We start from the raw sequence: 25,476 nt of genomic DNA on the forward strand, positions 1-25,476 counted from the left end.
GTGTCCCATCAGGTCGTGTTTCCCTCTGAGGACAGCGTCCATTCTTCTGTGGAGAAGAGAATAAAAAATAGGAAAAATGGGGTGATGAATCGTGGAAAAGTAGGGAAAATTGTGGGAGCAAATCTTGAGAAAAACTCCACGGTATTAAATAAACATTTTGCCAGCGGCGTTAAGGCCGCGCGCGGGGCCGGCGCTGCGCTCGCGCCGCCGCTCCGTGTCCGCCAGGGGGCGCCCGCGGGGCGGGAGGCGGCGCTGAGGGAGCGCTGAGGGAGCGGCGGCGCCGGGGCGGCCCCGGGGCGGTCCCGGGCGGTCTCCGTGCTCCGCCCGCTCCCAGCCGCGACCCGGCGTCTTCTCCGGCCAAGCGCCGCCCTCCTGGCGGGCCCGGCACCGGCACAGCCCCGGGCTCCCCGCCGCCGCAGCGGGAGCGTGTCCGGAGCCCCGGCGGGACCCCCGCCCCGCGCCGGCCGCAGCCGGAGCAGGAGCGGCAGCGCCGGACGCGGCCCCAGCGCCCGGCCCGGAGCGGCTCTTCCCGCCGGCGGCGATGCCGGTCCCTGTCCCAGCCCGCCTCGATCCTCCGGCCCCGGGATCCACACCCCGGCCGCCGAGGGAAAAGCGGCTTCGCACGGGACTCCCCAGTAGACGCCGTAGCCTTGGATTCCGCCGCATCCCAAGATAAGCATCCACCGCACAAAGTGAAAAGGGCGCGGATCCGCCGGGATTGGCGGGCCTGGCTCAGGTATGAAGGGCGGGGCCGAGGGGAGTTCCGCCCCCGGGCCATTTGCCTCCCGGCTTTCGGTGCGGGAGGCTGTGTCTGGGCCAGGCTTGGTATCTCTTGTCTGCTAAACTTCTCTTCTTCTGTACCTCTTTTCTGCTATACTTCTCTTCCTCTATCCCTCTCATTTCTCACCTCCCTTCCTCCTCTCCTCGACCCTCCTCCTCCAACCTTCCCTCTCCAGCCCGGCCTGGTGCCCCCACGCCCCCTCTCCCTGCTCCCCTCCTTCCCCCCAGATCCCCGCACTGGCTTCCAATCTTCCCTTTCCTCCTTCCATCCTTACTTCTCCCACACCCAACCTCTCCCTGCTCCCCTTCACACGCTCACCTTCTCCCCCCATCTGCTGCCCTCAATCCTCCCTCCTTCACCTCCTTTTCTGCCCCCTCCACCTCACCTTGCACCCTCTCCCTGCTCTCTTGCGCACCCTGACCCATCTTCCCTGACCTCCGTCCTTGACACCACCTCGACAAACCCTCTGCTCCCTTCCACTCCTGTTCCTACCTCACTACCTCCTTCTATTCCCCCTCTCCCCTCCCTTTCCCTCCTCATCCCTGCTGTCTCTCCCGTCTCCCGGTCTCTGTTCTCTCCTCCTTTCCCCCTCATGCGCGGGGCTTGGGGCGCCGGAGAATAAAGTCCAGAGGACCGGAGCCCGGCGCCCCTCGCCCCCGGCAGGGTCTGGGCCCGCTCGGCGGGTCCCCTCTGCTGTTCGAAGCAAGGGCCCGACACCGCCGGACCTCCGGCTCTCCCCACGTCACACTGGGAGGCTCCCCGGGAGTGAGGGTCCCCTTCTGAGGAGGGAGTTCCGGGACCCACCTTCCTTACCTGCCAGCCCCGCCCGGTTCCGCCCCCGGTACCGTCCTGCTCCACCCCGTTACCTCCTGGGTACCGCCCCGGTTCCGCCCTGGTACCGCCCCGGTTCCGCCCTGGTACCGCCCGGTACCGCCCTTGGTACCGCCCGGTACCGCCCCTGTCCCGCCCGGCCCCGCCTCCGTATGGCCCTGGCCCCGCCCCTGAGGTCGCCTGACCCCGCCCCCGGTGCCAGCCGGGACCTGCCCCCGGTTCCGCCCGGCCCCGTCCCTGGTCCGTATCCCCTCCTTCGTCCTGGCGGGCCGGGGCTCTGGGGCGGGCCCGGGAGTTACACGGGGCGGGGACCCGGCTGGTACCGGGCCGGTTCCCGGGCAGTCCCAGAAGACAGAGCCCCCGCGGGACCAGGGGCGGGGCCGGGCGGCTTCAGGGGCGGGGCCGGGCGGGACCGGGGCGGGGCCCGAACCCGGCACAGGTGCGAGGGGTTAGGGCCCGAACCCGGCACAGGTGCGCGGGGTTAGGGCCCGAACCCGGCACAGGTGCGAGGGGTTAGGGCCCGAACCCGGCACAGGTGCGCGGGGTTAGGGCCCGAACCCGGCACAGGTGCGCGGCGCCACAGGGCGCTTGCGCGGGACGTGGCCGAGGTTATTTAAGCCCTGGAAATCACCCGGCCGCCATTTCTTCACGCCGAGCACGGTGAGGGTAGGAGCTCCTTCTCCGGGCTCCCCAGGTGAGCCGTGGGGGCTTCGGCTTCCCCACCTCTCCCTCCTTTTACCCCTCCTTCCTTCTCCCCGTGTTCCTTTACTTTCTTTCCCTTTCTCCCACCTTTCTTCCCCCCCTAAACCGCCCCTCCTCTCTCCGATCTTGCTCTCCCTCCATCTCCCCGTACTCCTGTCTGCCCCTTTCTTCCCCCTTCCTTCTTCCTCCCAAAACTTCTCCTCTCTCCCCTTTATCCCTCCCTTCATCTCCCCGTGTTCCTCTTTTCTCCCCCTTTCTTCTCCCTTCTTTTGCCTTCCAAAACGTCCTTACCTCTGCCCCCCTCTACCCCGCTTCCTTCTCGCCGTACTCCTCTACGTTCTCCCACTTTCTCGTCCTTTATCCCCACTTCTTCCTCACCCGAAAACCTTCCCTCCTCTCACCCCGACCTAGCCCTCCTTATCTGCCCCTTTCTCCCACCTTCCTTTTGCCCCCCAAAACCTCCGCTCCTCTCCCCCCGTCCTTCCTTCTCCCCGTATTCCTCTTCTTTTTATTCCTCTCCTTTTCCTCGTTCTTCTGCCCCAGACCTGACCGCCCCCCCACTCCTTCCTCTCCTGTTCCTAAACAGCCCCTCCTATTCTTCTTCTGTCCACCGCTCCCCTCTCCCCCACCCCCCCATTCCCCGTCTCCCGGTCCCTCGTCTCTCCTCCTTTCCCCCTCATGCGCGGGGCTTGGGGCGCCGGAGAATAAAGTCCAGAGGACCGGAGCCCGGCGCCCCTCGCCCCCGGCAGGGTCTGGGCCCGCTCGGCGGGTCCCCTCTGCTGTTCGAAGCAAGGGCCCGACACCGCCGGACCTCCGGCTCTCCCCACGTCACACTGGGGGGCTCCGCGGCGGTGGGGTCGGGGGGAGGGTGAGGGACCCCCTCGTTAGGAGGAGGGGGGACCCTGGGGGGGTAGAGGAGGGGGGTTATGGAGGGCCCCCCTCGTTTGGAGGAGGGGGGGTCCCGGGGGGAGTGGGTTAGCGAGGGTCCCCCCTCATTAGGGGGGGGGATCGGTTGGGGATGCCCCCCCTCATTAGGAAGGGGGGGGGGGGGGTCCCTGGGTGGGGGGGTTGGGTTGGGGATGGCCCCTCCCTCATTGGGGGGTGGGGGGTCCCTGGGTGGGGGGGTTGGGTTGGGGAGGGCCCCTCCCTCATTGGGGGGTGGGGGGGTCCCTGGGTGGGGGGGTTGGGTTGGGGAGGGCCCCTCCCTCATTGGGGGGTCCCTGGGTGGGGAGGGGTTGGGTTGGGGGGGGCTCCCATATACGAGGGGGTGGGCCCTCCCCAATCCGACGCCCCCCCAGGGACTGTGGATTACCGCGTACGCTAATACGGTACGGAATTACCACGTACGGTACCAAAACCGTAATTCCGTACGCGGTAATTCCGTACGCGGTAATTCCGTACGCGGTAATCGTAGTACCGTACGCGGTAATTCCGTACGCGGTTATCGTAGTACCGTACGCGGTAATTCCGCACGCGGTAATCGTAGTACCGCACGCGGTAATTCCGTACGCGGTAATCGTAGTACCGCACGCGGTAATTCCGCACGCGGTAATCGTAGTACCGTACGCGGTAATCCCGTACGCGGTAATTCCGCACGCGGTAATCGTAGTACCGTACGCGGTAATTCCGTACGCGGTAATCCCAGTACCGCACGCGGTAATTCCGCACGCGGTAATCGTAGTACCGTACGCGGTAATCCCGTACGCGGTAATTCCGCACGCGGAAATCGTAGTACCGTACGCGGTAATTCCGCACGCGGTAATCGTAGTACCGTACGCGGTAATTCCGCACGCGGTAATCGTAGTACCGTACGCGGTAATCCCGTACGCGGTAATTCCGTACGCGGTAATCCCGTACGCGGTAATCGTAGTACCGTACGCGGTAATTCCGTACGCGGTAATCCCGTACGCGGTAATCGTAGTACCGTACGCGGTAATTCCGTACGCGGTAATCCCGTACGCGGTAATTCCGCACGCGGTAATCGTAGTACCGTACGCGGTAATTCCGTACGCGGTAATTCCGCACGCGGTAATCGTAGTACCGTACGTGGTAATTCCGCACGCGGTAATCGTAGTACCGTACGCGGTAATTCCGCACGCGGTAATCGTAGTACCGCACGCGGTAATTCTGTACGCGGTAATTCCGCACGCGGTAATCGTAGTACCGTACGCGGTAATTCCGCACGCGGTAATCGTACTGCACGCGGTAATTCCGCACGCGGTAATCCGAAATCGCAGTACCGTACGCGGTAATTCCATATGCGGTAATTCCGTGCTTTATTAGTGTATGCGTAATCCGAAACCGTGTTAGCGAACGTGGTAATCCAGTAGCACATTACCGCACGCAGTAATCCACGGTCCCTGGGTGGGGGTCGGATTGGGGAGGGCCTCCCCTCGTATAAGAAGGGGGGGGGTGGGTTAGGGTGGCCCCCTCCTCCTCCTCCAAAGGAGGGGGGCCCTCCCCAACCCCCCCCCCCTCCCCACCAGGGACCCCCCCCCCGCCCCCTAATGGGGGGGAGCCCCTCCCCAACCCCCTCCCCCCACCCAACTCCCCCCTGGGGACCCCCCCCGCCCCCTAATGAGGGGGGACCCTCCCCAACCCCCCCCCGCCCCCTAATGAGGGGGGACCCCCCCCTCCTCCAAACGAGGGGGGCCCTCCATAACCCCCCTCCTCTACCCCCCCAGGGTCCCCCCTCCTCCTAACGAGGGGGTCCCTCACCCTCCCCCTGACCCCTCCGCCGCGGAGCCCCCCAGTGTGCCGTGGGGAGAGCCGGAGGTCCGGCGGTGTCGGGCCCTTGCTTCGAACAGCAGAGGGGACCCGCCGAGCGGGCCCAGACCCTGCCGGGGGCGAGGGGCGCCGGGCTCCGGTCCTCTGGACTTTATTCTCCGGCGCCCCAAGCCCCGCGCATGAGGGGGAAAGGAGGAGAGAAGAGGGACCGGGAGACGGGGAAAGGGCGGGTGGGGGAGAGGGGAGCGGTGGACAGAAGAAGAATAGGAGGGGCTGTTTAGGAACAGGAGAGGAAGGAGTGGGGGGGCGGTCAGGTCTGGGGCAGAAGAACGAGGAAAAGGAGAGGAATAAAAAGAAGAGGAATACGGGGAGAAGGAAGGACGGGGGGAGAGGAGCGGAGGTTTTGGGGGGCAAAAGGAAGGTGGGAGAAAGGGGCAGATAAGGAGGGCTAGGTCGGGGTGAGAGGAGGGAAGGTTTTCGGGTGAGGAAGAAGTGGGGATAAAGGACGAGAAAGTGGGAGAACGTAGAGGAGTACGGCGAGAAGGAAGCGGGGTAGAGGGGGGCAGAGGTAAGGACGTTTTGGAAGGCAAAAGAAGGGAGAAGAAAGGGGGAGAAAAGAGGAACACGGGGAGATGAAGGGAGGGATAAAGGGGAGAGAGGAGAAGTTTTGGGAGGAAGAAGGAAGGGGGAAGAAAGGGGCAGACAGGAGTACGGGGAAATGGAGGGACGGATAAAGGAGAGAGTGGAGAAGTTTTGGGAGGCGGGAGAAAGGGGGAGAAAAGAGGAACACAGGGAGATGGAAGGAGGGATAAAGGGTAGAGAGGAGAAGTTTTGGGAGGAAGAAGGAAGGGGGGAGAAAGGGGCAGACAGGAGTACGGGGAGATGGAGGGAGAGCAAGATCGGAGAGAGGAGGGGAGGTTTAGGGGGGGAAGAAAGGTGGGAGAAAGGGAAAGAAAGTAAAGGAACACGGGGAGAAGGAAGGAGGGGTAAAAGGAGGGAGAGGTGGGGAAGCCGAAGCCCCCACGGCTCACCTGGGGAGCCCGGAGAAAGAGCTCCTACTCTCACCGTGCTCGGCGTGAAGAAATGGCGGCCGGGTGATTTCCAGGGCTTAAATAACCTCGGCCACGTCCCGCGCAAGCGCCCTGTGGCGCCGCGCACCTGTGCCGGGTTCGGGCCCTAACCCCGCGCACCTGTGCCGGGTTCGGGCCCTAACCCCTCGCACCTGTGCCGGGTTCGGGCCCCGCCCCGGTCCCGCCCGGCCCCGCCCCTGAAGCCGCCCGGCCCCGCCCCTGGTCCCGCGGGGGCTCTGTCTTCTGGGACTGCCCGGGAACCGGCCCGGTACCAGCCGGGTCCCCGCCCCGTGTAACTCCCGGGCCCGCAGCACCGAGGCTGGAGCAGGAGCGGCACTGGCCTCGGCCGATTCCTGCGCTGCCCCTCTTGCTCCGGCTGTGCCCCCGCCACTGCCCCGAACCCCCCAAACCCCACCGGGTTTAGCAGAACTCGGGGAATTTTTAGTCCAGCGTCGCCAGAGAATTAGTAGGAGAGGAAGGGGTAGAGCACACCAGGAGGAACAGTGGATTGTAACCCATAACCTGTCTCAGCTGGTGCCAGGCTTGGTCTGTGCCTGAGATGGCACTACAGCCTCATTGCCACAACAGGCCCAGCAGTCCCTATGTTCTGATAGATGCATCACACTTCACCAAAAATCCTCCAGGAGAAGACAGAGAAAACAAGTTCTGGAATATGACACTTCTGTCAAAAGCATTATACGTTAGAATAAGCTGTTTTTAATGTAGAGCTAAGTGGGAATACCTGGATTGATCTATTCTATCCCCAGAGCCAAGCACTCTGTCTAGCATTCCTGTCTACTCTTATGGCAGCCACTGTCTTGTGTTCCAGCTTGCTCCTCAGATGGAAAAGGTCAGGCAGAAACGCCAGGAATTCAGCATCAGCCTATTTAATAGAGAAGGAATCCTGAATTGCATTCAAGTACTACCCTAATCTTCCTCAGGCCTGAGACCAGAACTGCTGCAGGTTACTGGCAGTAAGGCTTCTTCCCAGCTGGGTGATCCTGTATCCCAGGCTCTGCAGTATGGCTGGACACACAGGTAAGGCTAGGGCTCAAAATCTTTTGGCGGTGAGGTGGAAGTTTGTTTTGGGAAGGGGTGTCACCTTGCTTGGATGCTGGGAACAGGCCGAGGCAGAGCTGCAGGTCAGTGGAACCAGCCCTGCTCCAGCAGTGCTGTCACCATGTCACTGCACTGGGGCAAGCACAAATCTGTCACCTTTAATCTGCCACAAAACAGATGCAAATCAGACATTATAGATTAGGCATGCAACATGTCATAGGTAACAAAATGGATTAGATAGCAGTGTATATTAAATAAATCTTTTTAAGTAAAAAAGAAATCACAGAAACAATTGCTGAGGAACATGTCTGCAGGCTCAGGTCTAGAGCTGGTTGGGTTCTCTCTTACATAGCAGCAGCCAAATCCACCATGGACAGATCTTGCACCAGAAGGTCATGTGCAGTGGGAAGGAGTAAAATCCCATTAATCTTTATGCTCAAACCAGGTCTGCCCTCCTGGTGGTACAGAAAGTGCCTTCAGAGTCAGTGCCGTTAGAAATGAACAACCCCAATATTAATTAGGTTCATTAGCAGGTGCACACAAACAGGAGCATGAACAGACCTGTGTTCCAGAGTGCCAGATTTCTTTTGGAACGGCTCCATTGCAAACAGGAATGAGGAAAGGATGGAAAACAAATCACTGTACAGAGAGAATGACAGGGTTCAGCACATTCTCCTCAAAGGCTTAATGCCAACCCCAGCCCAGATGCTTTGTAGCACATGTACAGCTTGGCAGTAATGAGGCAGTTTTGGTAGAACAGAGATCTGGACATGCTGTGGTCAGGGCTCTGCTGTGCCTTGACGCTCTTCTGGTACTTACACAAAAATGCAACATCCAGCCCATACTTCTGGATACAGAACAATAGTGCTTACTGAAGAGAGTTGCTTTCGATAGACAGCCCGTGGAGAGAAAGCTTCTGACAGAGCTTTCTCCTACTCTCCTCATGGTTTAGGAACACAAAGCTCAACGTGCTTTGAAAAAAAAAGTCTGGTATGAAATTAAGAAAAATGCTCATTTTTCCAAGTATATGATATTTAATTGTAATGAAATAAAATCTGCAAATGTCTAAATCAATTAAGAAGTAAACATGAGTTGTAATACTATACCTGTAAAATGATTAATTCCATTCATTGTCATTAGAAATTGTGTAAAATATTTATTAAGGGCTTTGCCTACAGAGGCACAACATAAATAGAGTAAGTCCTGCTGAAATGTGATCAGTTCGCAGCTGCTGCGGGAACATCAGCAAGGCCACCCCAGGTGCCAGTCCCAGCCTCGGGGCTCGGCCCCCGCAATGCCGGGGTCTGCTCCAGAGCCCAGAGCTGGGCAACTGCTATGCCCCAGTCCCTTGGAGTCCCTTGGGCAGGTGCCAAAGCCAGCAGAACGTGCTTGGAGAGGGAACGGGTGCTGTAAAGTTAATCCACCCCTTCAAACCCTTGGGCATTCTCCACGGCCATGAGGAGCTTCTCCCGCAGGTCCTCAAAAGATTCATACAGAGGTAAGTCTAGGCGGTTAAAGCTGGAAGGGACAAGGAAAGAGTCACTACATAATCCATGGAAAAATAGAGTTTTAAAGAACTAGAAAAGATGAAATCATTTGGGGTCTTGATTAAGAATGCAGCTTGTGGTCCACGCTGTTCCCTGTACACCTCAACACCTGCCCAAGGTGAGCTCTGCAGTAACTGTGCTGCCTTCCTTTGCAAAACTGGGAGCAGGAAATTGCTAAGAATCACTTAGAAGGCAGAAAAAAGCCAACAGAAAGCCCCTCACTGTACTTAGATGATGGAAAACCATCTTTGTCAAAAGATGATTTCTTGAGATTCAGTAAAGATATTCTGGATTTAGAGGACAGATCCTCTGTACTCTGGAGGGAAAAGAATTAGACATCAAGAGAAAAATCTTCCAAAGGTAAAAGCTAGAGAACTGGAACCTAAAGAGGATGGCTTGGTTTTGGAATGTGTTTTTGTTGTGTTTGTGTTTGGTGGGCTTTGTGCTTTTGTTTTCAGGTTTGTTTTTTTTTTAATTTAAGCTCACTACTATAGAATTAGTTTCATGGAAAGATCCCTAGTCTGCACTGATAATCTATAAGGTAATTTTCCAATTCAGAATATTTTTCTTTAAAAAGTCACATTCCTGAAATGTAACAGAGCAAGAAAAATTAGTACTGAATGCTTGCAATGTTTGCAAATTCCATAAACCAGGGTTAAATTATCTTTTATAACCTTACATTTGTTTTGAATTCTCCAATGGTTTATGGGCTTTCCATGGCTGTTTGGTGATGTCTGACTTGGTTCATTACATCCACTTACTAGGACATGGGAAATAAAGTAATATCCTTCAGTTTCTCAGTCTGTGAAGGCACTGGGGACCCACAGGGTGAAATGTTGTTTGATGCAGAGCTGAGCATGGTCAGCAGTGTGACCCTTCTGGCAGGAGCAGCTGTGGTGACTTACCAGGTGTGAGCTCGGGGCAGCTTATCAGGACTTCCCCACTGCTCTATTGTAAACAGCTGAGGACCATTTGAACCTGGGTGAAAATGAAAACCATATGAAACAGAAATTGCTGGACACTACAGAGATTGCCTAAACATTATTTTTAACATGAAATGTTGGCATCAGTTGTGGGCCAGATTTTTCACCCATTACTGGTACGTTAATGCAACACTAATGTGGTTCTTTCTTTCCAAGCCCAGTGAGTAGGGTTTAGAGCTTGTGTAATGCCAAGGCACTGAGCTCAGACATCAGCATTTAAAACTCAGTGGGGTCAGAGCTTGGCTGGACTCCCACGGCACCACGAGCAGCTCACCATAAAGTTCAGCAAATCCGTTCATAGGCACTCGTGACGTCCCGGTCACAAACTGCAGGAGCCGGATCCGTTTCTCAGCATCCATCAGCAGAACAGCCTGGTGGCAAACGGACACCATCAGCCTCAGCCTTCTAGCCCAAAGCCAGCATCCATCACCCTTTGTACACGCCAACCCTCAGGACACAATGCACTGTCTCTGCTCCAGGTCCCATCTGTGGGCTGCTCTGGCAGGAGCTACACCTGCCCTCGCCTGAGTGAGGCTGGAGCAGGTCCTGCCCCCAGCACAACACCCCCCGCTCTCAGCAGTTTTCATACAGGAAAGTGATTGCAAAAAAGGGCAGTAACTTGCACCTGCAGGACCAGTCAGAGGTGGTGCCCAGTCTTACCTTCCAGAACCACTGGATGACGGGATGATTTGGGCAGTAACCGTTTTTGTAGATGGTGTGCTGTCTCCAGTCATTGACATCGACGTCACCAAGGCCACACATCAGTAACTGCAGGGAAGCACAAGGGTGGGGTGTTTCCCTGAACTCACAGGGTAACAGAAGTCATTTGTGCACACACAGGGAGAGTCAGAGCATTCCCAGAGTATTCCAGTCACTGGGGAATGGCTGCACACTGCCATAATGTGACAGCAGCTTCCGTGTGTTTGGCTCAAATGTGACTGGCAGAGGCATGATGGCACTGATCCACTAAGCCACTTCCAGGCTTTCAGAGGCCACCCCCAACCACCTTCCTGAGTAAGTGCAGTTCTTTGCATGTCATGAATAGATTTAATAACTAGGAAGAAACATCTGATTTCCAACTCTGAGCAAGGCAGCTGTGTCTGCACATTCCCTTAGGGAGAGAGACAGGTGACTGAAAAGCCCAGAATATGGCACATCTGACAGAGAACTTGGGGCACCAAAATGACTCACCTCCAGTTCATTCTCATCAAAAATTTTAATCAGATCAATAGGAAGCAGTTCTGTGAATCCCTAAAAAGAAGAGCAAAGTTAAAACTCTCATCCCACATGAATCCTAATTTAAAAAATCAATGACCAAATTACTTCAAGCTCAAATAATTAAACTTGAAAGAGAATACCTTATTCTCATAAGGGAAAGGTGATACATTCTTACACAAGGTAAAACTGTAAAATCATAAAACATAAGTACTCTATTTGCATTCCTTGCCAAGATCCCCGCTCTCTTTACACAGACACCAGTGGGTAGGAAATCTGTGTTAAAAAATAAATCCCTGTTTTTGTGAAAGAAAGGAGCTAAAGAGCCTCACCTCCAGAAATGCATTCATTTGTTTCTGCACTCTGTTGACAAACCGCCACTGGATGACCAGGCTGCAGAAAGAAACAAAACCTCATCAGAAAAACAAACTCATTAGCAGGTCTCAGCCAAGTGAGCAGAGGTTTCAGCAACCCCAAATGCTTTCAGTTTGTCATTTACAACTTCAGCAAGTTCAGGTAACTAAGCAGCTTTCACCAGCTGTTCCAATTTATTGGCTGGTGACTGATGGAATTTTGAAGAAACAAACCAAAAACCCCAGTGACTATGACCAGATCACAGTGGGAATATTTTCACTCCTGTAGGTACCTACGTGAGCAGACATTTTATTCTTCCAGAGCACTGAGTAATTAAAAATTCCCAGCAAAGTCTGCAAGCTCTGAGGAGAGCTGTCAGGACACAGCACCTCGCCTATAAATAAAGAAATAAACTGCAGCATCAAAGGGACACCTTGCTTTCAGTACCAGCCACCCACAGCACAAACACCTCACAGGTGCAGGCATCAAAAATCAATTCCAGGCATGGAATTGGTTCAGGTCCAGGCACTGGAACTGAATTCCCAATTTGCATGAATGTAGCAATCGTAATGTCTTTCACTTTGGAAAAGGCCCTGATTTAAAATGCCAGCAGGTAGAAGTGAATTTAGCATTTTACATCCTGGTAGGTGGAAGAACTGAGAATTGTGAAAATTAAACCTAATTTTGGATTGGTAGAAATGCTGCCACTGGAATCCTAGCTCTGGTCTGTGACTGGCAGAGGAGGACAATGGGATGAGGGCCAGGCTGGAGAGCACTCCTGGCTCAGCTGAACTTGAGCCAGATGTTGGAGAAGCACGTTTCCATGGGGGGAATTGCAGGAGAACAAAGCACATAATGTAATTTACTCTTTGTTCTTATATCTGACTGGATATAACCAATGTCAACAGTAAGATTTTTTTTTCCCCAACAATCCCTGATGCTCCTGTGCAGTACAAACTACAGGGATTGCAGCAGGGTCAGCTGTAAGTACAACTGCTCTGTCTTACCCCAAGTATATTCCATAATGGTACTTACTCAATGTACTCCCGCTTGTTTTCATTTGTTACCATGATTTCAGACCCATTTGGCTTCAGGTCCACTTGATATGTCTGTATTTCAAGAGACCAAAAACCTGTTATTTGAGGACATCTTTCTCCCAGAACCCACTCTCCCTGAGCAGCGTTTTACAAGAAGTATCAGGCAGTCATCAGCAAATGGATTCACACTTTTGAACAAACTTGCATTGACAGAAGGGAAAACTGTCAGGGAGAAGCTGGCTATTTACTAATGGTTTTATTATTATAATAATTTATAATAAGAAAATGATATATTTATATAAAATATAACCACAAAATACATACTTTATATGCACAAAATTATAGTAGTTATTATTTATAATAAAAGAGGCTAAATCACATACTGAAACTGCCCCAAGCCAACCAGTATATTACAAAACCTCTATTCTGTGGCTTCAATACTCTCCCTAGTTCTCCATGTAATCCATAACCTTATGTTGCTTCAGGAAAAAGGCAGAATGCACTGGAAAGTGGATCAGAATATTTTTGCCAGGACATCGAATGCATGGTTTGAAATGCTGAAATCAGTTTTTATAAAAGGCCCTACAGTCCCCTGGACCTGGAGCCAGGATCTAGGTCTCAAGTAAACCAAGGGAAGACAGAAAAAAAAAGGTCAAAAAAACCTCTAGGCAAATTAATTTAATTTAATGTCTACAACATTTTCATTTGTAATAAAGACACCCATAGACTGAGACCCTTTTAAACCAGCTGCCTCTGTGACGGCACTACAGAGAGGGCCTCTGGTGTCATTCTGCTGCTCTCCTCTGAGCACACCTTCAGCCTCAGAAACCCAACAGTCCCTGAGCTTGGAGCATGTCCCAGCTGGACTGTGGGACACCTTCATTCCTCCTCATTGCAAGTATTTTACCAGCTGCAATATCCAGCCTGTCCCAGAGATGTCGCAGCTCCCTGCCAGGAGCGCGGCACCCCCTGGGAACACAGCGAGGTGAAGGCTCCTTGGTGCATTCATCACCACCAGACTCTGCTCAGTACTGAGGTTCTTGTTGGCAATAACCAGTCCTAAGATGGAAATAACCTTTACATACCTGTCCAAAGTTTTCCTCATCTATGCAAAACATGAGATCCAGCTCCGTAGGGTCATTTTCCAGGATCCACTTCAGAGAGTTGTAGTATTCACTGTCCTAGGGCAGATCACAATCAGGCGAGTTTGAAAATGGGCAATTAGTGCAGAGCTGTAGAAAGCCAGGGGCCTGTGAGCACTGGCACAGGTTAAATGGGCTCTTACCACTGACTCCATGTCCTTCAGAGTTATGGGCTTCCCCAGCATCATCTTGTAGAAAGGTCTGATGAAGAAGCCTGTGAGAGAGAGGACAGCATTACCTGCCCTGCTCTGCACCTGTGCATTCCATAAAGGTGGGATGCTTGGGGCACCACCCCTGGCATTTCCTGTCACCTCCTGACTGCAACAGTCCTGCAACTGCAGCAGCATCATAGCAGCTCAGGTTTATTTAGGCCCAGAAAGTTCAACTTTTCAGTTTCAACAATTATCTACTAACTACCATATCCACTGATCACCCTAACATGCTGCAGTTGACCCCCCTAACTTGGTTGCAGGTTTGCATGGAAATGACTGACAAAAATTCCATGCTTTTCCTCTAGGGACAGAACCAGACAATGCTGGTTCTGGAATTTTAACTTGAGCAGAGAAAGGAGCAAAACTCTGTATGAAAGCCACTTGTTGAGTAAGACCCTGTGATTTAATCAATCACCATCCAAATCTCAACAGTGCCAGTCCCAGGCTGTCCCCAGAAGCTGGGGCTCTCAGGCAGCTGCACCTCCTTCCCCAAAGCCCAGTGGCAGCAGCACAGCAGGAGCAGGACTCACCGTCCAGCAGCTTCCCGTGGTACACGGCCAGGCCGGCCACCCGGCCAATGAACGTGAAGTAAGACAGATGGTCTTCGTTACAGAGACCTGAATTAGGATTAATCTGAAGTGTGTAGTTGTCCCTTTTTTGGGGAAAGAAAAAAAATAGCTAAAGAACCAAGTCTTTAAATAAACAGACACTCAGATATGTTAATAAATAGCTCGTGCCTAGGGGCATTTCCCTTCAACAGCATCGTGGGGCCGTATCCAAGTCCTTTCCAGTCTGTCCCACCACGGAGCCACTGAGGGCTGAAGGGCTGACCCAGCAGCAAACCAGAGCCACTGTGAGCCAGAACGCCCTCTCTCCCTTGCACTAATGGATGGCTCCCAGGTTTTAAAGCTGGGCAGCCCCCAGTTCAGAGTGCTGGGAGGCCACTGCTGGGGAGCTCCTGCAGTGTGAGCACACAGCTGCGTTCCGAGCTCGCTCTACAGCGGCGCTGCAACTCTGGGCAGCAGAGGGAAGCAGCTTTTCTGTGACACCGGCCTCAAAACCTGCAGGTTTGCTGCCCTGGATACTGTCTGAGCCATGGAAATGTTTCCTGGGTTCTCAAGGACAATTCCAGAGGCTCTCTGAAGGGCAGCAGGAACAGGGCAGGGGGCTCCCCGGGGCACCCTGGTAAGGAGGAGCTACTTCAGCCCAGAGCCACTCTGCCTCTTATGCAAAATGTAATGTATATCTCTTGAGAATACAAATATTTAATGGACACTTACGTTGCTGAGTATTCAAAGAGACCATAGTAAGGGTTAAACATCTCCTTGGACAAGAGAAAAAACCATTCTCTGGCCACACCACCATAGTCAAGTCCTTTTTCTGACTCAAATTCAATCCAGAGCCTGGCTTTTAGTACATCAGGTCTCTTCACAGACATGATTCTTCTGTAGGACTCCTCAAAAATGTTATTTCTGTGCAATTTCATCTCAAATCTGTTGGGTATGTCAGCCTGTGTCAAAGAAGATCAGATTATCATTGTTAGTCTCAAGAAATAAGCCTTTGGACAAATTACTGACTGGTAACACCTCAGGGAGAGATCAGACACCTCGTGTTCCAGTTCCCCATGTTTTTATTTCCCAGTGCTCTCTCAGTGCACATGCTGAGAGCATGGGGGGAACCAGGCCAGTTCCCAGACAGTGCTGCAGACTTCTATGGTAAATATTTGATGAAAACGACAAGAAAAGCATCAAACAAGCAAACCAAAAAAAGAGGAAGATGGGCTGTGCTCTATTTTAAAGGCATTTGCATTTAGCTAGAAAAAATGGGAGTCTTAAAGACTTAGAAAAGTTTTTTGTTGAGAAACCCAACAAATTGCAGCTTTGCTTCCTCCCTGAGCCCTTCAGGAGCAGCACAGTGGAGTAAGGTGGCAGGTGTGCCCTGCAGCCCCTGCTGGTTCTACTCACAGGTTTCTTTAACTTCTTGCGGAAGTAGTCGTACTTCTGCTTGAACTCCCTGGAGTACGGCACGGCCTGTAGGGAGCAGTGGGAGCAGGTGTCATTGCAGCACCAGTCTGGCACCCACAGTGTTTAACAGGAGTGTACAGCCCTGCTGCCCACACACACTGTGCTATCAGCCCCCTTAAACCCACCCAGCAGGGACAGCAGCCAGGAGAGACTGCAAAATCCCACATGACATCATTGTACATGCTAACAGGACTTTACTACAGCTCTTAAATAATCTTTCTACATGTTTCCTTTATTTAAACACAATGTGAAATGCAATTTAAGTAATTCTGTTTGTCATGGCACCAGAAATATTATTACTGAAAGCATTCAGATGCTTTCAGGATTAAGATGATTCCTTAGTGCTTCTGTGAAATGGATTAGCTCCTGCTTTCCCTTAAACCTACAAACAAACCACTGTCAGTCACTCAAGGGGACCATGATCATTGCATTTCCTTCAAACAAACTCTCAAATAGTCTCATTTATGCTCAGCATTTCTGGGGAGAGGCCTGTTAGCAGGCACAGTGCTGTGTGTGAGGATCTCCAGTTTTAAATGCCTGATAAATGGGTAAATCCCTCCAAAAGCAACTATGGTCAAACAAGTGACTGTTATTGATATTATTACTAAGCAGTTGGAATTACACCATTCAGCAGGCTCATCTGCTGTGTCTTGAAAGTCTCAGAGGTCCCAAGGATTTATCCAGAATATCATAAAATGCATAAAGTGGCACAATTCAGCATAAAACCAGCATAGAAAGTCAAAGAGCCACTCTTTGATGTTTTAAAAATTTGATACTGAAGTAAAATGCTGTGTTTATTTTTTTTCCTAAGGCTGATATTCTGTAACCTCTGTTTACCTGCAGGAAGTTTTATGTCTCTTAAACTGACAGACCCATATTTTGTCTTTTTTTTTTTTCCCACTCTGAATCCACATAGGCCCACCTCTCTCCTCCCCAGTGCAAACAGCTTTTTATTGTCCAGAGATCCCCAGCTAAATAGAACTGGCAGCTCAGTGAAATCCCACTGTCAGGAATGACCCATGGTAAATAGAAGCACTTCTCCATAGGCATCCCCAATCCCTGAACAAGCAGGGAGGCTGCCCAGAACTTGGTGTGGCACTGCCAGCCTTTTCTGACTTAGATGTGGAGCAGCAGAGCTCCTGCTTGCCAGGCTGCCCCTCCCTGCTGCTGCTCCAGCTGTGCCCCACTCAGGGCATTGCAGGGAAGATCCCACAGCAGTACTTACTGGGCCAGTGATGGCTGGGTTCTGCAGCCTGGGGTCTTCCCACTGGGTGATTTTATTATCTGCAAATAACAAAAGAAATGATCCCATGGCTTCTCTGGTACCACACTGTGAATTGTCATGGGTTTTTTCCTCCCTAGCACTGCTCAGCTCTGTCAGGGTTAGCAAAGGCTTGTGTCTCCTCACCCTCCCCAGACCCCAACACACTGTTTAGTTGAAAACATTCACTCGAAAACACAGAACTGCCCCAGAACCCAGGGAATCTGCACTGCTTTGATGGCAACGTCTGCAGGAGTGAGTGAACATGGGCTGGAATTGGAGATACACGGCCTGACAGGGAAAGGAACCCAAAATTTTTGGCAATGACACCCTAGGTTCCTGTCTGGAAATTTTGCACAGAAAGCTGAAGTATCATACTTCTAAATTTGGAGGGAATAACATTTTTCCTAGACTCTGATTTAATGAGAAGGTAAAGGGAGGCAGAACTGTCCTGTTCTGGTGCAAGAGAATCACCCAGTTATGACCAGTGGAGATGCTGGCAGTGGCACAACACAGCCCAGTTCTTCCCATCTACAGCTTTGAAGTGCACCAGGATTAAGGAAAGGTTCTACAGGACCTTGGTGGGACTCCCCTTCCCTGCCTCCAGACAGCTGCTCCTCCCAAGATTCTGAGCACGACAGAATCACAACAAAACAATGGTGTTGCAACAATAAGACAATGCTCCAAATCCCATCTCAGGTGCCACCTGCAATGGCAAGGTGCTGGTCACCCTTGGCCTGTCATCCCTCTGTTTGTTACAGACACTCCTCTGGCTTGGGAACTGGGGATCAGGAATCAAGATTGCATTTTCCATGTTTCTAGAACTGGTAAAGTCCTCTAAGTTTTGAGCATCCCAAGCTGGTCTAAGAGGGACTGGGATCTGAAAGGTGTCATTCAGAAATGTTAACTGGAAAAAATACTAAAGGATTGCAAGCACATTTCAAGCCATTTGATCTATTCGTTAACTTAACAGTAAAATACTGCTTTATTTCCCTTCGCACATTAAAGTTATTTATCACTTATGGAAATGCTGAGGAGGGCTGCCAGCCTGAGACCCCAGAGCTGCTGCCAAGGCCAGACACCCAGCCCAGCCCTTTCCATTTTCAGTCCCTCCACTGGAATCCCCTTCTACAAAGTTCTCTGGTCACCTTCTTGGCAGCCACAAATCCCAGAGCCAGTTTTCTGTGAAATCAGAGGTAACATAGCTGGAAATGACTGACTGTGCGTCAGCTCTTTGCTCCCTGTACTTCAGTGTGCAATGACACCAACAAATCTCAGTCTCAGTTTCTTTTCAGAGTCTTACAGGGACTTTGTAACTAAAAATGCTCTTCCAGGGCTACAAGGGTCTGGCATGAACCACTCCACCTGGGACTGCAGCTCAGGATTCTCTGCCTGATCCCAACTGGACATGGATAACAAACTCATTCTTTTCAAAGAACATTTTCAAAAGTCTCAACATTTTCAAAAATTTCAGAAATTTGAGTCTTCCCACCAATACAATTCTCTGTCATAAACCAGGCTCTCAGGCCTTTGAGGATTCCCTCTTCTCCCTGCCTTTCCAAGGGGGCCACTCCTTCCCTGAAGTTTGGGACCCCCTGCCAGATACAGAACTCTCACAGCCAGATGTTCCCAATGCTGATGGCATCAGGAGGGTCACTCCAGCTTGGACTTAGGCACTGCTGTCAGTACATCACAGGGTGAGGTAACTCATGGCCAGGTGATGGTATTTTTCATGCCCTTTTCAACCAAAATTCTATTATTATTCCCATTCTGAGTAACACTTTGCAATTCTCCTTACACAGCCTCTTCCTGCACACTGCAATGACCATTTGCCAGACTCACTGTGACTTCCCATCCCATTCCAGTGAGCCCTCTCCTGCCCTGCTGAACTAAGGAGTTCTTCTCCCTAGTTCCTTTTGTGCACCACTGCTGCAGATTGTGAGTATCACCATGTGCTGTTGGATGTGGACAGACTTTGAGGGGAACCCACTCCCCTATCTGTGAATCAATGGTAACTGTCCAGAAAATGGTTGTTTTCCCTTCTGATCCCTTCCAACATGCAGCTAGTGCCTGGGAGGCTCCCAGGAATGGCAGCAGTGTGTGTGTGCTGCAGGGAACAGGGAACACCAGTGTGTCCATGGAGGTGAGGGGTCACTGTCACTGTCACACACAGCCTCTGGTACCAGGGGAGGGGTCTCTGTCACTGTCACACACAGCCTCTGGTACCAACACCACCCTTGTGCTGCATCAGCACTCGGTGATTCTGGTCTCTGTGTGACAGCACAGAGGCTCTGCTGCCTGCAGGGGACTTCTGCAGTTTCTCCCAAGGATGAGAAAAACATTTCAAAAATAGGACAAACAGCACTGGAGAACTACACAGCAGAGCTGCAGAAGGTAGCAGGGAAGCAGGACATGAGCAGCAGCTGGCTCTGTCACACCTGTCCTGCTGGTTTTGTCCCCTGGCCCTCCAGGCCCCCCAGCCCAGCCACCACAGCAGCTCTCAGCACCAGGCTGGGACCAAAGGGACATTGGCTGCAATCAGCATTATCTAAAGCTTCCCTAAACTTCTGTGAAAAAGGCTACATAAGAAGCTAAATCCACTCACATCAAAAGAGACTAGAGGGAGAAGTCAGATGCACATAAATTTTGCTTCCTAATAGTTGCATATTCTTTGAGGAATTCTAATTAATGTATGACTTTAACATTCCATTTTAGGGACTAACATGCTCAAACAGCTTTAGGAGACTGAAAAATTCAAGTGTTTTAAGAGAGACTGGGAGGCTCAGCAGTTACACAGGTGTTTTAAATGGGACAGTTTTATCCTGTGACTCCTTAGTGGCAGCAGTTCAGAATCATTTGCCATAGTTACATTTCCAGACCTCTGCTGGGAAAAACAATTACAGAAGGGATAAAGGATAATAACTCTGTACTGAAGTTTGGAAGAGGTTTAAGGGGTGCTTGACAAGTGTATTATTTCTAATGTTAAGTTAAAAGTATTTATACCATTTCAAAATTGGTATTACTTTAAAGGCAGCCTTTTAATAATGACTTAATACTGTCATCTTTATGGATGAGCGTGGGCGTCAGTGATGCTGAGGGACAAACCTAATTCTGTCAGAATGGCTAAGTTTAGCTTTTAACTCTCTGTGCACCCTCCTCTGATGGTTATGAGAGTTAGCTGTGGATGTGAAGAAATGTCTCATTATAAGTCTTAAAATCTTGAAAAGAACAACCAAAAAAAAAAAAAAAAGACCCAGCCCAGCCTTTGTGGGCTGCTTTGTTTTCAAACACCAACAAAACTCACACAGCAGTTCTGAGATGCTCTAGGAAGACAAATCTACAATGAAACATCACTTACACTAAAACTCCACTAACAGAACTGGAGAATATTAATGGGCTGGTGCAGTTTGACATGCTCTAAATAGGAAATAAGATCAGAATCAGCACTGCCACAGACCTGAAAGCAGAGGAAAGTACTTCTCAGTGCTAATTGCTCCACTGCCTATACGTGGAGCTGTGGCTACAGGATCTTTTCTCATCTTATTTTCTATTCCTAGTGTAAATTTTAATTTATTAAGTGCAAATAAGCCATGGGATCATCAACAACAACAACAACAAATCCAAAATATCAACAAGAACAAAAGAAACCACAGAGAGGAAATGTTAATGCTTCACAAGTCAGAGAGGGACAAAGCTTGATGAGCCAATTAAAGCAAGCTTCCAGTGAATGTACAGTACCGTAGGAGGGCACTAAGTCTCTGGTATCAATGTCTCCACATATCAACACCTGGCTTCCTAAATGAAGAGTAAAATCACAAAGCTTTCACTTCAATACTTAGTACCTCCCTTTGTCTATTTGCTCTAGTACCTGAGTGCTTACTTACTATGGTCTATATAAAACGTTCTTCCATCCAGGTGTATTCTTTCCTCCCAGCCAGGCTGGAAATGGGAAATAAAAACAAAGAAAAGACAAAGTAAGTGCAAGGGTCACACAGCCTGAAGCAGTGCACTGCCCACACCTACTGGACTCGTCTCAAAGATGCTGATGAGGTAGGAAACCCCAAGTGACAGAAATCCAGGCAGACTCAGACCCAGATCTTACATAGGTGACTGCATCCCATGCAGGGAATACTTTTGAAAGCTTGGAAATGGACACCTCTTGCCTCAGCATTCCCACCCATTTCCTGCTCAATCACACAGAACAGATGGCCCATCGTGGCTAAGTTTGAAACTTTCTGCTCCTACTTCTGAAAGCCATGTGGGTTATTTACTGTGAAAGTGTAACCCAGGCTCCCTGTACAGTGGGACAAGAATGTCCTAACCCAGTCCTCAGTGCCTCCCTTTTCATCCATTCCCTTTTCTCATGTCCCAAGCAGTGCAGTGCAGAAAGGAGAGTGGAGGGCAGGCTGTGGGGACAGGCAATGCTGGCCAGCCTGGGCTGCCAGAAAACACACAGGAGAAATTATTTCACTTCAATCTTGCTGGAGAAACTCATGTTGAATTCTGCAGTCATCCCAACCTCACTCCAAACCAGGAGGTTGCACTGAGGTGCAATCTGTTACTAATGATCTGCTGCTAGTGATGAATCAGGCTGCCCTGGTTTCACTGCATGTTTCACCCCTTGCACCTGACAGAACAAATGGGATTTGGCCCTTCAGTGCCTCCAAGGGTAACACAGGCCCCATGTACCTGGACAACAGCAAAAGCACAGCTGTTTCCTAAAGCCACAGAGCATTCCTGCTGCTGTGACCACTCTCTGCCTTTAAAGTCAGGGAGTCTTTTAAAACCAAAGCAAAGCTCTGCAATTGACATGTCTGTAAATCACCATTACACTATGACTACAAGTATGACAAAATTTCTGACATTAAATTGATGATCTGCTCCGCAAAATACAGAGGTTTCATTGAAAAATCAAAATGTATTCAGATTTCTAAATGCTGGAATATGCTGGTGCACTGATAGAGCTTGCTTGGCACAGTCTGCTCTGGTTTTCCCAAGCAGTAAATTATTAGCTAAAAGCAGAAATACACAGCCCAGGTAAGTGTGTGCAAAGCCCAACACTTCAGCAGCACAGCAAAAGGCCGTGAGTTGGAGCCTCCTGGGCTGGCTCTGGAGGGCCTGAGCGAGCCCCAGCACACAGCAGGGCTCCAGAGCCTCCAAGGGCTGCAGCAAGAAGAGCCCTGGGACAGCAGGGGTAGCTTAGAACACAGGCACAGCATCACTTACAGGAAGAGGGCCCAAATCATTGGGGTTCAGAGATGCTTTGGATCTCAAATGCACTGGAAACTTCAGCCGTGGATCCTCCTGGAACACAGATATGCAACTGTAAATCCAACAGATAAGGCAGATCCACAAAGTCAAGCACAGACTTATCTGGAAACGTTCCTACATTAGTTATTCTTTTATTTTTGGAGAATAAAACAAAACATGCCTTATGAGGATTCCTACAGTGCAATGAGTTTTCCAGTGCTGAGTGAGTTAGGGTGATGAACACCTGACTCCATTAAATGTGTGGGATATGCTTCAAAACCCACAGGCCTGTTCTTAGGCTGCCTGTACCCCACAAGGGCTTTTACAGCCACATGCACATTTCTGGCTCTCAGAAACACAAAGAATGAGGGCATGCAGGCAGACAGACAGAGATAGAATGGCTCTTACCCAGGTGGTGGTCTTGGTGTTGTGGTCGATGAAGAAGGGGCGGCCGTTCGGGGCGATGCGCATCTCCCAGCCCGGGGGCAGGAAGCTCTGGGCCCCCTTGTGCTGGGGCTTGGGGGAGTTGTAGGGGGATGGCTGTGGGGACTGCGGGTTGGAGAGGGTGTCCTTCACTGCCCTGCGCACCGGAGAGTCCTTCATGCCCTGCGGAGCAGGAAACAGCACCGCTGCTCACACGGGCTGCAAAACAACCCAGCCTGGCTCCACAGCCAGCAGCTTTCCCTCCCAGATGTAATGAATACCACAGTTAAATGCTGGGGCTGATTGCTAGAACTTAATTGGCTCTATCTGTGCCTTCTGACATCCCAGTCTTGCTGTGAAGGACGTGGTGTTCTGTGCCTTCCACTGCACTGACCGTGTCCCCAGGATTTACAGCTGACTGCTCCTTCCCCTGCACCTGCCCTGGATGTGCCCACATTTCATTTTACCAAGGAAAAGATAAAAGCAGTGCTTTGTGCTTCAGGGGCAATGGATCTAATTTACAAAACAGCCTTTAAGTGCAAGGCTGTGTGAGCCACAGCTCTTCAAACTTGTAAGTGTGAGAACTGGCTCTCTTCAGCACAGCCACGAGTAGCTGAGGCAAGAGTTTGAATCACACCATCAGAAATCAAATACACACAGGCTCTGTGCAAGGAGCCACTCCAGCTATTCTTTAGCCACATCACACTGAACATCAGCTCACCTCGAGTGGTGCTGACAGGGTCACAGTGGGGGAGCTGAGGCTGCGGGGCCGCCGGATCTGGGGCTCACTCAGGTGGTTGCTGCTGCTCGTGCCCGGCCCCACCATCCCATCCTCAGCGAGCTGTGCCAGAGCAAAGCCAGGTCACAAATGTCACAAACATTACCCACACACAGGACATGTTAAAATTGAGGTCATTGTTATCATCACTACCATTCTTCTTAACCCTATTTCCTTAAAGGCCAGCTATTTAATGTAATTCCACTGGAAGGGCCAAGAACTATTAAGTTCAGGCTCTATTAACGGCTCCAGGCAACTTTCAAATTCCATCTGAAGAACACATTTGCCTCCTTTTAAGAGCTCTTCTGCACCTCTGGAAATTGCTTGCCTTGCAGCAATCACCTTAACCTGTGCCTTGACACATAATTAAAAGTAGTAACCAAAACCATCCCAGATTGTTGCAGCTTTTTATGATTCATCTGTACTGCCATGACAATGCCCAGGAATTTTCCTGCAAATGTCAGATTTCTAGGAGCTGCTTTCTCTGCAGTGAGGCTCAGCCAGCCAAGAGCTCTGTCCCTGGGTCAGGGTACCTGCATGATGGGCCGTGTCCACGTCGTGGTGCGGTTGTTGTGGTTCACGTAGTAGGTGCGGCCCTTGGCGTCCTTGCGCTCCTCCCAGCCCGAAGGTAAGCCAGGCGTGGTGTGCACGTAAGCCACAGAAGGCTGCTCAGGCAAGAAATCACTGAATTCTTATTTTAGAATAGCTAAAAACCATTTCTAAGTCTGTTCTTTGTAAAAAAAAAAGCAACTTGTTAACTTACACTCTTCCTAATCCTAACAACCATATGGAAAAATCCAGTTTCTAATTTAATTTAATTCAACCTCTTTGTCATGTGCCTTGAATCAAATAATTATTTTCTCCCAAGAGATCTTTTGGGTCAGTTTGACACAGATTCAGCAAACACACAAGTTTATATGCTGTCAAACATTCTATTTTGTTACACATAGTGACAAAAAGGAACTCAGTGTTTTAATGAGTTATCCTTAAAAGGCTGGGGTTTCTTCCTTTTATCAGGATGGATAAGTAAGAGCTGAATAACCATGAAGTCAAGATCTCCCAAGTCCTGTTCTTGTCTTTACCCCAGGGTGTCCTGAATCAGTTGCCAGAAACTGATGGGTTTAGAAAATTAATTTTAACCATTTGGCTCAGTCACAAGTGCTGCACTCAGGGCTCAGTGTCCACCAACGACACAACCCCAAACTGGAGCCTCACCTTCAGCATGACAAAATCTTTTAGTGAAAGCTCCACAAGTCAGACACTACTCTGAGAGAAGCACACAGGGAACAGAAGAGTCAGGTCCTGCTGCCCCCAGGAACTGTGTCCTGTGTGTGGCTGCTGTTCCCTCCTGTCCCCAAAATACCCAACACACGAGCTAGGAACTGCAACCAAGTGGGGTGAAGGACCTGCACAATTCAGATGTGATGCACTACAGACTCTGGGGTTTGCCATGAAACAGTAAAGGCTCCTGCTGTAATCCAGGACACATTCTCTTCCTACCCTCTATATTCCTTATTCTACCAAGATAAGGAACTTAATTCTTGTTCTTGCTTCATCTCTGTCAGACCTTTGCCAGAGCAATGCCAAAGGCTGTTTAAGAGAGAGCACAGATGACACAGGGAACTGAGAACTGCAGGGATAATCAAGAAAGGGAAGGAGAAAATATACTGGATGGGTCAGGAGGCTGACATACTCCAACAGGGAATAGAAAACAGAGGGAAACAGATGAAGAATCCAAGCTCAGACTATTTTCTTTCTCTCCTGAAGCACCAAGGGTTATTTTCCCTATGAGAAAAACACCTTGGAATGTGCCAGTGACTGCCAATCCATCAGCCAGGTGAGTCACTGATGTTTGAACCCAGTTATTTGCAGGAAAATATTACTATTTCTCTCTAGAAAGTCTAACCAAGACAAGATGCTCTGCCAAGGGAGTACCACTGCAGTGCAGGTTCATCCAGCACAACTAACTAACTACTACTGAGTCAGGCATTCTATTTAGACTTTGCTATTTGCAAGTGTGCTACTCTAGTTCTAAAATTAAAAAGAAGTGAATATAGACAGTATTACAGAATGATGCATC

At 50.7% G+C, this 25,476-nt stretch overlaps 1 protein-coding gene across 9 annotated transcripts in view; it reads right to left on the bottom strand.

Annotated features, from left to right (window-relative positions):
- Positions 1-7,307: 7,307 nt before the first annotated feature.
- NEDD4L (NEDD4 like E3 ubiquitin protein ligase) overlaps positions 7,308-25,476 on the bottom strand; it is a 70,997-nt gene continuing 52,828 nt past the window's right edge. For 5 of the 9 annotated variants that reach the window (XM_033085482.2, XM_033085481.2, XM_033085484.2 and 2 more), the window contains 18 exons: positions 23,930-24,061; positions 23,340-23,459; positions 22,604-22,801; positions 22,172-22,249; positions 20,830-20,884; positions 16,910-16,968; positions 15,625-15,690; positions 14,941-15,170; positions 14,191-14,312; positions 13,592-13,662; positions 13,392-13,487; positions 12,305-12,378; positions 11,248-11,308; positions 10,892-10,951; positions 10,361-10,468; positions 9,975-10,071; positions 9,623-9,695; positions 7,308-8,688 (listed from right to left, as the gene is read on the bottom strand). In XM_033085482.2, the coding sequence (XP_032941373.1) occupies positions 8,586-8,688; positions 9,623-9,695; positions 9,975-10,071; positions 10,361-10,468; positions 10,892-10,951; positions 11,248-11,308; positions 12,305-12,378; positions 13,392-13,487; positions 13,592-13,662; positions 14,191-14,312; positions 14,941-15,170; positions 15,625-15,690; positions 16,910-16,968; positions 20,830-20,884; positions 22,172-22,249; positions 22,604-22,801; positions 23,340-23,459; positions 23,930-24,061 (1,803 nt within the window). In that variant the 3' untranslated portion in view covers positions 7,308-8,585. Of the gene's footprint in view, positions 8,689-9,622; positions 9,696-9,974; positions 10,072-10,360; positions 10,469-10,891; positions 10,952-11,247; positions 11,309-12,304; positions 12,379-13,391; positions 13,488-13,591; positions 13,663-14,190; positions 14,313-14,940; positions 15,171-15,624; positions 15,691-16,909; positions 16,969-20,683; positions 20,741-20,829; positions 20,885-22,171; positions 22,250-22,603; positions 22,802-23,339; positions 23,460-23,929; positions 24,062-25,476 lie in introns of all 9 variants that reach the window. The other 4 variants (XM_033085480.2, XM_033085483.2, XM_033085476.2 and 1 more) reach the window with 1 other exon arrangement.

The sequence above is a fragment of the Catharus ustulatus genome, chromosome Z (genome assembly GCF_009819885.2).
Source record: "Catharus ustulatus isolate bCatUst1 chromosome Z, bCatUst1.pri.v2, whole genome shotgun sequence".
Lineage (NCBI taxonomy): Eukaryota > Metazoa > Chordata > Aves > Passeriformes > Turdidae > Catharus > Catharus ustulatus.